Source organism: Vidua chalybeata, chromosome 11, assembly GCF_026979565.1.
Source record: "Vidua chalybeata isolate OUT-0048 chromosome 11, bVidCha1 merged haplotype, whole genome shotgun sequence".
Classification (NCBI taxonomy): domain Eukaryota; kingdom Metazoa; phylum Chordata; class Aves; order Passeriformes; family Viduidae; genus Vidua; species Vidua chalybeata.
The window spans coordinates 20,496,712-20,510,094 of NC_071540.1; the positions used below are offsets into that span (position 1 = coordinate 20,496,712).

Consider the following 13,383-nt stretch of genomic DNA (forward strand, 5'->3'; position numbering starts at 1 on the left):
AACCACGCTGAACCATTTTTAGTCTGTAAAACACTGATGGAAAAGGGGCAACAATCCCATTTGTGCGACACAGAGCTTTCAGCTCCATCTTACTCCTGCACTGTGGGTTTTTCTCTCCACGTACCATGGAACACTGTGTTCCTGGGACACCGACTCCACAGCCGGTGGCACCCACCTCCAGCTGGGCTCTCCCACTGCCCCAGCCGGGCCACCACACCCTGGGCTGTCCCTGTCCCATTCCTACCTCCAGGAGGAGGTCAGCCAGGTTCTGGTGCTGATCCAGCAGCCGCAGAGCCGCCTCCTGGAGCTCCGCTCCGCTCCCAAAGGGGCTTTTCCTCTTCCTGGCTCTCCCTGCTGAGAAGTTTGGGTTTATTGAGCAGCGTGTTTCCCAGGGCAGCCCGAAAACACCTCCCGCTCCTGCTGCTGAGGATGAGGGCAGAGCGGGGTGTGAGGAAAACATACGGGGGGCATGAGGGCAGGGAGAGGGGATCTTCGAGGGCAGATGTGTACCGGGCACGAGGGCCATGAGGGCAGGGAGAGGGGATGTTCGAGGGCAGAGGGGGTGTACCGGGCGGCTCTGAGGAAAGCAGAGCAGGGTGTTCGAGGGCAGATGTTATGTACCGGGGCACGGCGGCTTTGAGGAAGGCAGAGCGGGGTGCACGGAGCGGGACACGGGGGCAGAGGGGGGAGGGAGGGGTGTGTGCAGGTGGAGAGAAGGGGTGTACGAAGGCAGAGGGGGGACATTCACGCCCCCCTGCCCCCTCCGCTGTCCCCGCGGGGAGTGCCCGGCGCGGAGCTCGCCCCGGGCCCGCCTCAGCCCACACGTACCGACCAGGTCCCGCCAGCTCCTCCCGCCCGCGCCCGCCATCGCGGCCCGCCGCTTCCCGCCACGCGAGCCCGCGCCGCCATTGGCTCCCGCCGGCCGAGCCCACCGAGCCCATTGGCTGGAACGGAGCGGAGGCCGCGCCGCGCCCGCCCCGCCGCCTCTGCCCATTGGTTGGAAGCGCGGCGTGGTCCCGCCCCCCGCCGCCCTCCCTGTGGAGGCTGAGGCGGGCGCTGCCATGTTGGGAAGGGCGGCGGGAGCGGGACGCGGAGGGCGTGGGAAACACGGGGGATGGGACACTGTGAGGGGACCCGCTCCGCTCTGGCTGTGAGCTCGGAGTGTGTGGGACATTGTGAGGGGACCCGCTCCGCACTGGCTGTGAAGTGTGTGGGACATTGTGAGGGGACCCGCTCCGCACTGGCTGTAAAGTGTGTGGGACATTGTGAGGGGACCCGCTCCGCACTGGCTGTGGATTGTGTGGGACACTGTGAGGGGACCCGCTCCGCACTGGCTGTAGAGTGTGGGACACTGTGAGGGGACCCGCTCCGCTCTGGCTGTAGAGTGTGTGGGACACTGTGAGGGGACCCTCTCCGCACTGGCTGTGGATTGTGTGGGACACTGTGAGGGGACCCGCTCCGCACTGGCTGTGGATTGTGTGGGACACTGTGAGGGGACCCTCTCCGCTCTGGCTGTGGATTGTGTGGGACACTGTGAGGGGACCCGCTCCGCACTGGCTGTGAGCTCGGAGCGTGTGGGACACGCTGGGGAGCTCCGATCCCCTCAGTTCTGAGCCGTGAGGATGCTGCTGACCCTGATCCCACCCAGGGAAGGGGACAAGAGTGGCTGGAATTCCCACAGGGAAGAATCACCAGCATTGCCGGGAGAATAAATAATGGAATTGTGGAATGATTTGGATTGGAAGGGAAAGGTTTGTGCTGCAAAGGACCTTAAAGCTCATCTCGTTTCACTCCTTGCCATAGCAGGGACACCTTCCACTGTCCCAGGCTGCTCCAAGCCCTGTCCAACCTGGCCTGGGACACTCCCAGGGCTCCAGAGGCAGACACAGCTTCTCTGGGCACCTGTGCCAGGGCCTCACCTCCCTCACAGCCAGCAATTCCTTCCCAATATCCCATCTGACCTCTGGCAGTGCAAAGCCATTCCCCTTGTCCCGGCACTCAATCCCTTGTCCAAAACCCCTCTCCCTCTTTTTCCTCAGATCTCTTCAGGTCCTGAATGGCCACAGAGTTTCACAGGGAGCAGAGCAGAATTCCCAGAGGGATTTTTCCCTCGGATCTGATCCTTCCTGACGATGAACCGCTGCTGTTGGCCACCGTGGCTCGGAGCAGCAGCGGTGATTCCCTATGGAAAGATGAAGTCCCCGGGGTGTGTCCGGCACCAGGAAGCAGCTCCTGCTGGGGTTGGCCGTGGATGGTTTATTGCAGTGCTGGGTGTGAGTCAGCAGCACATGATGCCAGGAGCCGGGAGAGCTTCCCGGCCGTGCCGGCAGATCCAGCACGGATCCAGCATGGACAGTGCCGTGGGATCCCACCGGGTCTGGGAACCCTGGCCAGAGTCACGTTCCTGAGTCACCTTAACCCCCAATGCCATCTGCCACTTTGTGTCAGCCCCAGATTCTGGGGGGTCTGGGCAGCCCCAGCTTTTGGGATTCCCCCATCATGACTGGCCCCAGCAGGCATCCAGCTGTGAGCTCGGCATTCCAGAGTGCTCCCAGAGTTTCATCGCAGCGTCCCCAAGGGTGTTCCCATCGCCCTTGGAATGCCTTCAAGGTCTTCAAGGAGTTTCCAAGGGTGACCTTAAGGTCCTCATGGTGTCCTCAAGGTCCCCAGGCTGTCCCTGACGCCCCCAAGGGTCACAAATGTCCCCAAGCTGTCTCTCAGAGTGTCCCCCCTCAAAGTCTGGCTGTATCTGAGGCCAGCATACAGCAGGAGCAAACTGCCCAGTAAAATGCTCCCTCCTTCCATGTTCCCAGTTCATTGCAGCATGGAGGGAAAGCAGGAGAGGCACATCCACCCCACAGGTGCTCTGTGTGCTCATCCCAGGTTCCTGTGGGATTGTGAGGAATTTTTTTTTTTTTTTTTTTTTTTTTTGCATATGAGAGCTGAGACCCACAGGAATGGATTATCCACGAGGAAACAGGGGCACAGCCCTGCTGCAGGTGGCTGGGGAAGGGCTCTGCCTGCTCTCCATCCCAGCTCCCACCTTCCATCCTGCTTCCACACTGCAGCAGCCAGGAATTCCAACCCTCCCATAGCGCTCTGACACCATCTCCCAAACACTTCATCTTTCTTTCCCCCCTGTTTCTTTCGCCTTTAATTTTATTTCCCTCATCCACACACACGCTTGGCTTCTGTTTGAGTTTTCCATGCCGGTAGCTTTTAATTACACAACGATTCAGTATTAATTACAGATTTACCCAAAGCAAAGGGCTCCGTGCTTTATCATGCAAATGCCTTCCCATGAATCCTGCAGGGTGGCTTTTCCTTCAAACGCCGCACGTCCTCCCGCTCCCATCCCCGACGGTGCCGCCCCGGCTGTGTCCGGAGGCGCTGGAAAGCTGGCACGGCACAGCACGGCACGGCCCTGCTCCCGTGGGCAGCACGGCTTTGCTCCCTGTTCCAAACACGCTCCAAAACGGCTGATTCCAGGGTAAACCAGGCATCCAAACCTCTCAATCCAGACCCAGGCGCCGGCGCCGCGGCCAGGGGCTGCAGCTGGGCAGGATCCCGTGCGGATCCGGCTGGAGATGAAGCTGGCACCGTGCTCCTAACTCCCTGCAGCAATGTCCCACCCGCCCACGGTGCATTTGAGCGTTCCCAGAGATGCACGGACACCTTGGATCACCCGTATCCCTTCTCCCCGTTCTCAAACCCCAGGGCACCACGCAGGGCTGTGTTCCCCGTATCCCAGCTCCGTTATCCCAGTTTCTTCCCCAGAGATGGAGCTGGCACTGTTCAGGTTTTCTGGGATGGGTGCTGAAAGGCTTTTCTGCTCCATCCCAGGCTCTTTGACAGACATCTCCAGCCCTGGAGCAGCTCTTTGGTCGTGTGGGACAGATGAGCAGCCGTGTGTCAGCTCCATCCCTGTCCCAGCCCTGCCAGCACAGCTCTGGGATTGATCCCAGTTTATGCTCATTGGTTAATGGAGCTGAGGCAGGGTTTTATTCTCCTTCCATCATGGAAATGGGAAGCTCATCATGACAAGAGTGTTCATTTGCTCCCTGTGACCTTTCCCATGCACTGGCTGTCCTTTCTGCTCTGTCAGGACAATCCTGCCCTCCCCGTGTGTCTGAAGGGACCAGCTGGGTACCCGAAGGTGATCCTGCTCTCACGTCAGACTTTCCTAGTGACTGTGGGATGCCAACCCCACACCATATTCCCATGGGATATTGTCTGCCTAGAGACTCCAGCTCATCCTGGCACCTTCACCCAGCTCCTGCTGCTCCTGGCCATGCCCAAACCGCACTCTGGCATCTGGAGCTCTTGTCCTTCCCTCCAGGAAGTTTTCCTGTCCCAACCTGGCCCCCTCCCTGTGCCAGCTCCTCATCCCAGCCGAGTGCCACAGGGCTCCCCCAGCACCTCACAAGGCAGGTACATCGTGGCAGGAGTCCCCTGGGCGCTGGCATCCTGTGCTCCTGCCCTGATCCCTGCTCGTGTGTCCCCAGGTGACCCTGGTGCCAAGGCCATCGTGTCCGTGCATGTGCTTCCCCCACGTGTGGCATGTGGGCTCGAGGGGGCAGGAGCCAGGGCTGGGGCCGAGCCACGCACCATGGCCACCCTGCTCCTCTTGGGGCACGGGGGAGGTCTCGTGTCCCTCGGCACTGCTCCGCACCCATGCAGGGCACTGCCCCCATCGCATGCCCCGCAATCCACGACTGTGCCCTGTGCCCAGCTGTGTGCCCCGAACCCTGCACTCTGCACCCAGCTAACCCAGTGCAACCACTCCCTGCTCCCAGCCCTGCAGCCTGGCAGCCTGGGCGGGCCGAGCTGTGCTGTGCTGTGCCGTGCCACGCTGTGCTGTACCGTGCCATGCCATGCCAAGCCATGCCATCGGTCCCGAGCCGTTCTGTACTGTTCTGAGCCATGCTACTGAGCTCTGATGTGCCCTGCTGAGCCATGCAGAGCCGAGCTGTGTCGTGCCATGCCAAGCTGTGCCATTCTGAGCCATACCGTGCTGTACCATGCCACACTCTACTGCCCCATCCTATTCTGTCCCAAGCTGTGCCAAACAGTACCGAGCCATATCACACAGTACCGAGCCGTGCCATAACGTGCCATGACAGACTGTACCGAGCTCACCGCGCCGTGCCGTGCAGTGCCGTGCCCCACCGTACCGTACCATTACTGTACTGCACCGCACCGTACCGAACCGAACGGCCCGGCCCGGTACGTCCCGCGCCGTTCCGAGCCGCCCGGTGCCCCCCGGCGCCGCCGCGGCCTCTCCCGGAGGGCGCCTGCGGCGGGGCCGGTGCCGGTGTCAGTGTCGGTGCCGCTGCCGGTGCCGCTGCCGGTGCCGGTGCCGGTGTCGGTGTCGGTGTCGGTGTCGGTGTCGGTGCCGGTGCGGGGGGCGGGGCCTCTCTCACCGCCCCGCCCCTCCCCACTCGTGGCCCCGCCCCCGGCGCGCGCCCAGCGGTGCGGACGGGGAGCCGGTGTGGGCGTGGCTTGTTGGGGCGTGGCCCCGCGCGGCCTCGCCCCGTCTCCCCCGCCCGGCGCGCCCCGCCCGCGCTCGGCGGTGCGGGATGGGGCGATGGCGCGGGCGGGCGCGGGGCCGCCGCGGGAGCTGTCCCTGGAGGAGGTGCTGAAGTGCTACGAGCAGCCGCTGAACGAGGAGCAGGCCTGGGCGCTCTGCTTCCAGGGCTGCCGCGCCGCCGCCGCCGCCCCCGTCGCCCCCGCGCCGCTCCGCACCGCCGACATCCGCCTCCGCGCCGACGGCTCCCTCCGCCTGCCCGCCCCGCCGCACGGTGAGGGCCGCCGCCGCCGGGGGGGGGGGCGGGAGCGGGCGGCGCCCGCGCGGGGGTGGGGGGAACGGGACGGCACCGCCAAGCGGGGCTTACCGGGGTTTACCGGGGCTTACGGGCACCAGGACTTGCTGGGGCTTACCGGAGGGCATCGGGGCTTACAGGCAGCGGGTGCGGGGCACCAAGGTTCGCCGGCACTGGGAATTATCGGCACCGCGGGAGCGGAGCACCGGGGTTTACCAAGGTTTAGCGGGGCTTACCGGCACCGACACCCGGGACACCGGGACGCACTGGCACTGGGGCTTACCGGAGCTTACCGACGCTGGGAGCGGGGCACCGGGGCTCACCGGCACCGAAAGCGAGGCACCGGGAGCGGGGCACCGGAGCTTACCGGCGCTGGGATCCGGCACCGGGGCTTTCCTGCTCCGGAGCTTAGCAGCACAAGGAACGGGGAACTGGGACTTACCGGCACGGGGGCACCAGAGCTTACCGGCACCAGGGCTAGCTAGCACCGGAATCCGGGATATCGGGACTTGCCGGCACCGGGGCTTGCTGGCGCAAGGAGCGAGGCGCTGGGATTTACCCGCACCGGTGCTTTGCTGGCACCGGGAGCAGCCCACGGTGCTTACTGGCACCGGGACTTCTCGGCACCGGGACTCGGGGCACCGGGACTTACCAGCACAAAGAGCGGGGACCTGGGACTTACCGGCACCGGGACTTACCGGCACCGGCAGGGGGTGCTGCACCGGCGTCGCGGACGCGGAGGGACCGAGGGTATCGGTAGCGGGGGGGCACCCGCAGAGGCCCCGGCGGGAAGGACCGGCAGCGGCGGGGAAGAACCGGTACCGGAGCAGCAGATGGGCAGAAGAAGTGGCACCGGAGGCGGGGGGGGGGGGGGGGCAAGGCATCGAGGCACCGGCAGCAGGGGAGCAGTGCAGGGGGTCACCAGAGAAACTGTGAGGACAGGGAAAAGGGCCGGTCCCGGCACCGGGGAGCAGGAAGGCGGCACCGGCAGGGATGAGGGTGAGCCCCAAGCCCCGGCCCGGACTGACAGCAGCACTGCCGGTGCAAGGGGCGGCCTGGGGCTTGGGGGAGGGGGTGGGCTGGTGGCCTGGGGGTCTGGGACTGGCGTGGCACTGATACCGGCTCTGGCACCAACAAGGTCACTAGCCCTGGGTGACCCAGGGAGGCTGGAGCCAGGTGGGTGGGTGTTTGCGTGGGCCTGGCACCCACCATGGGGCTGCAGGACACGCAGCAAGGACAGATGGACGGACACATGGACACCCACACGGCACATCCACGGGCACCCATCACCCACATCTGCACCGCGGGGACCTTGTCCCCCACTCCAGGCCCCCGGGAGTGGCACACGGGACAGCCCCATCCCTGACCTTCGGCCTCCCAGCCGTCCTTCCACAGGTGGCTCGCGCTGCCAGGTATGGCTGTGGCGGTGCCAGGGTGTCACCAGGCTGGCTGCCAGCAGTGACACCGGGTGGCTGGGCGCCACGAGGAGCACTTGGAGCATGGCCAGCACCTCCACCCGTCTTGCCCCACAGCCAGGTCACCGGGGATGGCACCTGGTGTCGTGGGGTCGTTGTGTGGCCTCGCTCACACTGGGCAGGGACACTGCGGGGTCACCGTGTGTCCTGGGTGCCAGTGGCTGAGCAGACACCGCGGCACATCAGGTGGCTCCATGCCCAGGGCAGGGACACGCACAGGCATGGCACGTGCCCGTGGCAGCTGGGCATGGCGTGGCCACACCGGCTCCACTGGTCCTGCACGGGAATGGCCCCACACCCTGCCCTGAGCCACCGCAGGGCTGGAGCCTGTGTCACCTGCCAGTGCCACTTATCAGTGCCACTGTGCTACCTCCTGCTCCCGGGTTGTTTCTGTGCCAACCTGAGCCATCTCCCCAGGGATGAACCAGTGAAGCCTTCACAGTGAAGCCTGAGGCTGGGAGGGCTCCGGGTGCCTCTGGGCGACACTGCAGGCAGTGGCACCAGCCTGGCACGTGGCTTTGCAGCTCTACCAGGGCACAGGGCTGGATCCGGGCTGGGTGAGCCAGCAGCACCCTCTGGAACCGCTCCAGCCCCCCATTCTATGGGAATTCCCCCCTCAGCTGCGCCCCAGTGACTGGCGAGAGCTGCTGGGACCCACCAGGTGGCATCCCAGGGGCTGGTACTGCAGTGGGAGCCGGGCACAGTCCAGGACATGTTTTTTTTGATGGGCTTGTGTGTAGTACCATGGCAGGGCCACCACTTGTGCTGCCTTTCCTGTCCATTCCTGGCTGGCACACGGCTGGCACATCCTGGTGGCTGCCGCATTGATCAGCTCAATGCAGAGCTAACGATGAGGGAAGCGGAGCCGGGAGCCCTGGGGACACTGCAGAGGCCACTTGTGTTCCTTTTCCTGCAGCTGCCAGGAGGGCTCCCCGTGGGAAGCTGCCCACAAGCATGTCCTGGGCTCCCCGTGTGTGCCATGCTCCAGCTGTGGCTGCCAGTCCCCACACTGCCAGTGCCTGTGCTGCTGGTGCCCACGCTCCTGGTGTCCATACTGCCAGTGCCCACATCCCACAGGGGTTCAGGGGGCATCTCCCCATGGATGCAGAGCTCTCAGCTCCCTCCAGCCCTCGCAGCGAGGGGTACATGGGTGCTTTGCCCCCTCAATGTGCCCTTTGGGAGGCTGTGCCAGCACTGTCTGGTAGCAGGGCTCAACGTGCAGGTGCCCACTGTCCCTTGGAGCCATGCCCTGGGACCAGGAGAGCACAGGATGAGCCAGGGAAGGGGAGAGGAGCAGTGGGAGGTGTGAGCAGCTCAGGGTGGGGGCCCCATGGCCGGACTGGGTGGGTACCACATCCCTGGGTGATGCGGGGTGGGGTACTCAGCACGGGGCCGTGGGTACCAGTGGTGACTCTGCCCTCCTCCCCCAGACCTGCCCGCGCTGCTGACGCCCTCCGCCGAAGCCCAGGTACGTGGGGGCCGGTGACCTGCCCCGTCTGCCATCACAGCCCGGTGTGGGCTGGGCACGGCCACCTGCCCCCCTCGCCCGGGGGTCACAGGTCCTGGGACGGGACCCAGCGCCAAGGAGGGGCTGGGCACAGCTGGTGCATGCTGTCCCCAGCCGGTGCTGTCCCCCGCAGATGGTGCAGTCGCTGGGCTTTGCCGTGTACCGGGCGCTGGACTGGGGACTGGACGAGAACGAGGAGCGGGAGCTGAGCCCGCGCCTGGAGCAGCTCATCGACCTGATGACCAACAGCGACTCCGAGGACAGCGGCTGCGCCACGGCCGACGAGGGCTATGGGGGGCAGGATGAGGAGGAGGAGGGCGGCGAGGTGCCGCCTCGCTCGGTGCGCACCTTCGGCCAGGCCATGCGCTGCTGTGCCGCCCGCCTGGCCGACCCCGCCGGCGCCCCGGCGCACTACCAGGCTGTGTGCCGCGCCCTCTTCGCAGAGACCGTGGAGCTCATGGCCTTCCTCGCCAAGATCCGCGATGCCAAGGAGGTGAGCGTGGGTGTCCGCTGGCACCACCTGCCGAGGAAACCACCTGCAGTGACAAGGGACTGGGGAGGCTGCAGTGCCCCCTCTGCCCGTCCCAGCCAGGGCTGCTGGTGCCGGTGTTTGGCCGTACAGCCTCTCCCAGACTGCTGTGCTGGCTGGGAATCAGGAATTGGAGTGCGCCTCAGTGCTGCAGCCCCATGGCACAGTCCTGGCTGGACCTTCAGTGCCACCAGGACAAGGTGACAGCATCTTGTGTCTCAACAGCTACTGCAGAAGCTGAAGGAGGATGAGGAAGAGGAGGAGCGGCCGGCGGCGGAGCTGGGCAATCTACGCAACACAGACTGGGTACGGCAGCGTGGCTGGGCACGGGGGCTGTGCTGGGCACGGGTGGGTGCTGACGCCGTGTCCGTGTGTCCCCCCCAGGCCCGGCTGTGGGTGCAGCTGATGCGGGAGCTGCGGCACGGTGTGAAGCTGAAGAAGGTGCAGGAGAAGCAGTTCAACCCTCTGCCCACCGAGTACCAGCTCACGCCCTTCGAGATGCTCATGCAGGACATCCGTGCCCGCAACTACAAACTCCGCAAGGTCATGGTGAGCGTGGCCACCGTGCCAGCCCCTCCTGCCTCTCTCCAGCCCAGCACTGACCCCCTTCCCTCCTCAGGTGGATGGAGACATCCCCCCCCGGGTGAAGAAAGATGCTCACGAGCTCATACTCGACTTCATCCGCTCCCGGCCCCCGCTGAAGCAGGTGAGTGCCAGCACCGGGCCACCTTCCTGGCATGACAGTGTTGGTGGGTCCCATGGGTGCCATCCCTGAGCCATGGCCACACCTGAGGTCCCATCTGTGCATCCCGCAGGCATCAGAGCGGCGGCTGCGGCCGCTGCCCCAGAAGCAGAGGACGCTCCATGAGAAGATCCTGGAGGAGATCAGGCAGGAGCGGAAGCTCCGGCCCGTGGAGCAGAAAGGTAAGCCATGTCCCCTCCCCGCTGTGCTGTGCCACCTGTGTGCCCATCCCCACGGCGCTGAGCCCGTCCCTCCGCAGGATACAGCTCCTTGCCCTGCATCCCACACGCCTGCGCCGGCCGCCTGAGCTCCAGCTCCTGCCTCGAGCTGTCCCGGTGCCCGGCCAGCGCCGTGCCTGCGCGCCCACGGCCACGCGTCCTGCTCAAGGCGCCCACGCTGGCCGAGATGGAGGAGATGAACCTCTCCGAGGCAAGGGAGAACCTGCAGAGGTGGGGAGACATGGGAAGTGCCGGGGTGTCCTTGGTGACACGGTGCCCGTGGCCTTGCAGGACGAGGACTCTCCGGCCACGGAGGTGCCGCTGAAGAGGGATCGCTCCTTCTCGGAGCAGGACCTGGCCCAGCTGCAGAGCCAGCTGGGGGGTGACCAGGCTGTGCCCCGGGACCCAGAGCCACTGCAGCCCGAGCCACGGCCCCGCTCAGGTACTGCCGGGGGTCCCCACGTCCCCGTCTCCAGGCGTCTGTGCCACGCCTGTCAGCGGTAGTGGCACTGGGCAACAAGTCCTTGCCACAGCCTCCCTGTCCCTCTCTGCAGGCTCCGTCCCCGCCAGCTGCCACCCGCTGCCAGATGGCCCAGCACTGCCCCGGGCTGCCCTCGGAGCTGTGGAGGAGAGGCCAGAGGATGGATCCAGCGCTGCCCCCGCCAGCAGCTCCAAGCACCTCTGGCTGGTGGGTTCTGGGGACATCAGCTGGGAACACTGAGGCTGGGGACACCAGGCAAGCATGACCGTGGGGCACATGGCAGCCTGGCACAAGGACACGCGGTGGCTGGGGGGTCCTTGTGCCAGAGATAGTCTGCCTCACCTGGGACACTCTGCCTATGCCAGGGATGCTCTGCCCATGTTTGGAGGCTCTGCCCTGGCACAGGAGTGCTCTGGACCATGCCCTGTGTCACAGTGCAGTGTGACATCCCCCCCGTGTCCCACAGGAGTTCAGCCACCCTGTGGAGAGCCTGGCCCTGACTGTGGAGGAGATGATCAACGTGCGCAGGGTGCTGGTCAAGGCTGAGATGGAGAAGTTCCTGCAGAGCAAGGAGCTGTACAGCAGCCTGCGGAAGGGGAAGGTGGGAATGGGAACTGGGGGCTGGAGGGATTGGGGACCATGAGTCCCCACCCACCCACCACCAGCTCACCCTGCTCTGCCCACAGGTCTGCTGCTGCTGCAGGGCCAAATTTCCTCTCTTCTCCTGGCCCACGTCGTGTTTCTTCTGCAAGCGGTGAGCACTGTGCCGAACTGTGCCATGCTGTGCTGTGTCACAGGGCTGGGAGGGCAGCAGCAGGGTCCCCACAGTGGGCCCTCTCACCCACCTCTCTCTGTCCCTAGGTCTGTCTGTAGCTCCTGCAGTCTAAAGGTAAGGGACTGGCTCTGTCTGGGCAGTGCCACTGTGTCCCTGTCCCTGCCCCATCTTCTCCCTGTCCCTGCCCTGTCCCACTCCACTCCTGTCCTGTCTTGTCACCGTACCTATCTCTGACCCATCCCCATCCCTGTGTGCCCGATCCCCATCCCAACCCTGTCCTATCCCATCCCTGTCCCTTTCCCTGTCCCTGTCACTGTCCCTGTCCTGCCCTGACTCCCACATTCCGGCAGATGAAGATGCCTTCCAAGAAGCTGGCTCACATCCCCGTCTACGCGCTGGGCTTCGAGAGCCTGCCAGGCTCGCTGCTGCCCAAGGCCCCGCCGCTGCGCCGGAGGGAGCCCTTCCAGTGAGTCCCTGAGCCTTCCTCCCCCCTGCCCTCCTCCTCCTCCGCCGGCGGGGGCTGACGGGGTGCCCTGTGCCGCAGCTCGCTCTCGGGGCCGTGCTGGCGCCGGGTGGAGGAGGAATTCCCCCACATCTACGCCCAGGGCTCGGTCCTGCGCGACGTCTGCTCCGACTGCGCCGGCTTCGTCACCGACGTGGTCAGCTCCAGCCGCCGCAGCGTGGCCGTCCTCAACGCCAGCGGCGCGTCCCGGCGCCGCGCCAAGGCGCGCTCCCTCTACAGCGACGCGTGGCTCAAGTGACGGGCCGGGCGCCGCGGTGATGGTCGCCACGGGGGTGCCGGTCACCCCGGCACAGCCCCCCCGATGTACATATATACATAGGATGGATACACACAGCTTCTATATTTATATACATTATGGACCAGGGGGCAAAAGGACCCGTTCCCGCTGTCCCTGCCATCCCCTCGCGTCCCTGCCGCCAGCCCCCGAGGGAATGGATCCCGCTGCGGGACACCCGCAGCCCCCGGGAGGACGGGTCCCGCTGCGGGGCAGCTCTTGGGGGATGGATCCTGCTGTGGGACACCCGCGGCCCCCGCGTTCGCCCCCCGGCCCCGCTTCTGTGCCAAGCCCTGGCTGTGCCGGGGTGCCGGGTGCCCCGGGCTGGCACGGCTGTTCTGTATGTCCCCTCCATAATAAACCCGCTGGGCTGCCCTGGGGCCGCGTGGCTGCTCCTCGGTGGATGGGGGAGCGGGGTGAAGGGTGCTGCGGGCTGCGAGGGGATCGGGGATGGGGGCGCTCCGTTTCAACGCGCACATCTCCCACCGCCATCGCTCCTCCCCGCCCGGGCTGCGCCCACCCCTGACCCCGCACAGCACCGTGGGAACACCCCGCTCCTCATTCCCACGCTCCCCGCCCGTGTCCCGGGGCCGTGCCCCGTTTCCCCGTTTCCTGTTTCCCCGGTTCCCTGTTTCCCATTTCCCCGGTTCCCCGTTTCCCTGTTCCCCGTTTCCCCGCTCATGTCCAGGGGCCGTGGCCCGTTTCCCCTTTTCCCGTTTCCTGTTCCCCGTTTCCCGGTTCCCCGTTTCCTCAGTTCCCCGTTTCCCGTTTCCCGTTTCCCCGTGCCCGTTCCCCGGTTCCCCGTTTCCCGTTCTCCGTTTCCCGTTCCCCGTGTCCCGTTTCCCGTTTCCCCGTTCCCCGTTTCCCCGTGTCCCGTTTCCCGTTCCCCGTTTCCCGTTTCCCCGGTTCCCCGGTTCCCGGTTCCCGTTCCCCGTGTCCCGTTTCCCCGTGTCCCGTTTCCCCGTGTCCCGGTTCCCGTTTCCCCGTGTCCCGTGTCCCGTTTCCCCGTGTCCCGGTTCCCGGTTCCCGTTCCCCGT

The 13,383-nt window shown here is 65.6% G+C and overlaps 2 protein-coding genes across 2 annotated transcripts in view; one reads left to right on the forward strand and one right to left on the reverse strand.

Annotated features, from left to right (window-relative positions):
• Positions 1–868, reverse strand: part of FANCA (FA complementation group A) — a 33,009-nt gene extending 32,141 nt beyond the window's left edge. The window contains exons 1-2 of the mRNA XM_053953185.1: positions 829–868; positions 245–351 (exon numbers count right to left, since the gene is read on the reverse strand). Coding sequence (XP_053809160.1) covers positions 245–351; positions 829–868 — 147 coding nt within the window. The remainder of the gene's footprint in view (positions 1–244; positions 352–828) is intronic.
• A 4,670-nt stretch (positions 869–5,538) lies between these two features.
• Positions 5,539–12,726, forward strand: SPIRE2 (spire type actin nucleation factor 2). Its single transcript, XM_053952427.1, has 15 exons — positions 5,539–5,801; positions 8,728–8,765; positions 8,938–9,297; positions 9,559–9,639; positions 9,718–9,882; positions 9,953–10,039; positions 10,149–10,257; positions 10,335–10,504; positions 10,585–10,735; positions 10,848–10,981; positions 11,241–11,375; positions 11,461–11,528; positions 11,636–11,663; positions 11,900–12,015; positions 12,094–12,726. The coding sequence occupies exons 1-15, from the start codon at positions 5,588–5,590 to the stop codon at positions 12,308–12,310; spliced, it is 2,073 nt and encodes a 690-aa protein (XP_053808402.1). The 5' UTR covers positions 5,539–5,587; the 3' UTR covers positions 12,311–12,726.
• The last annotated feature ends 657 nt before the right edge of the window (positions 12,727–13,383 follow it).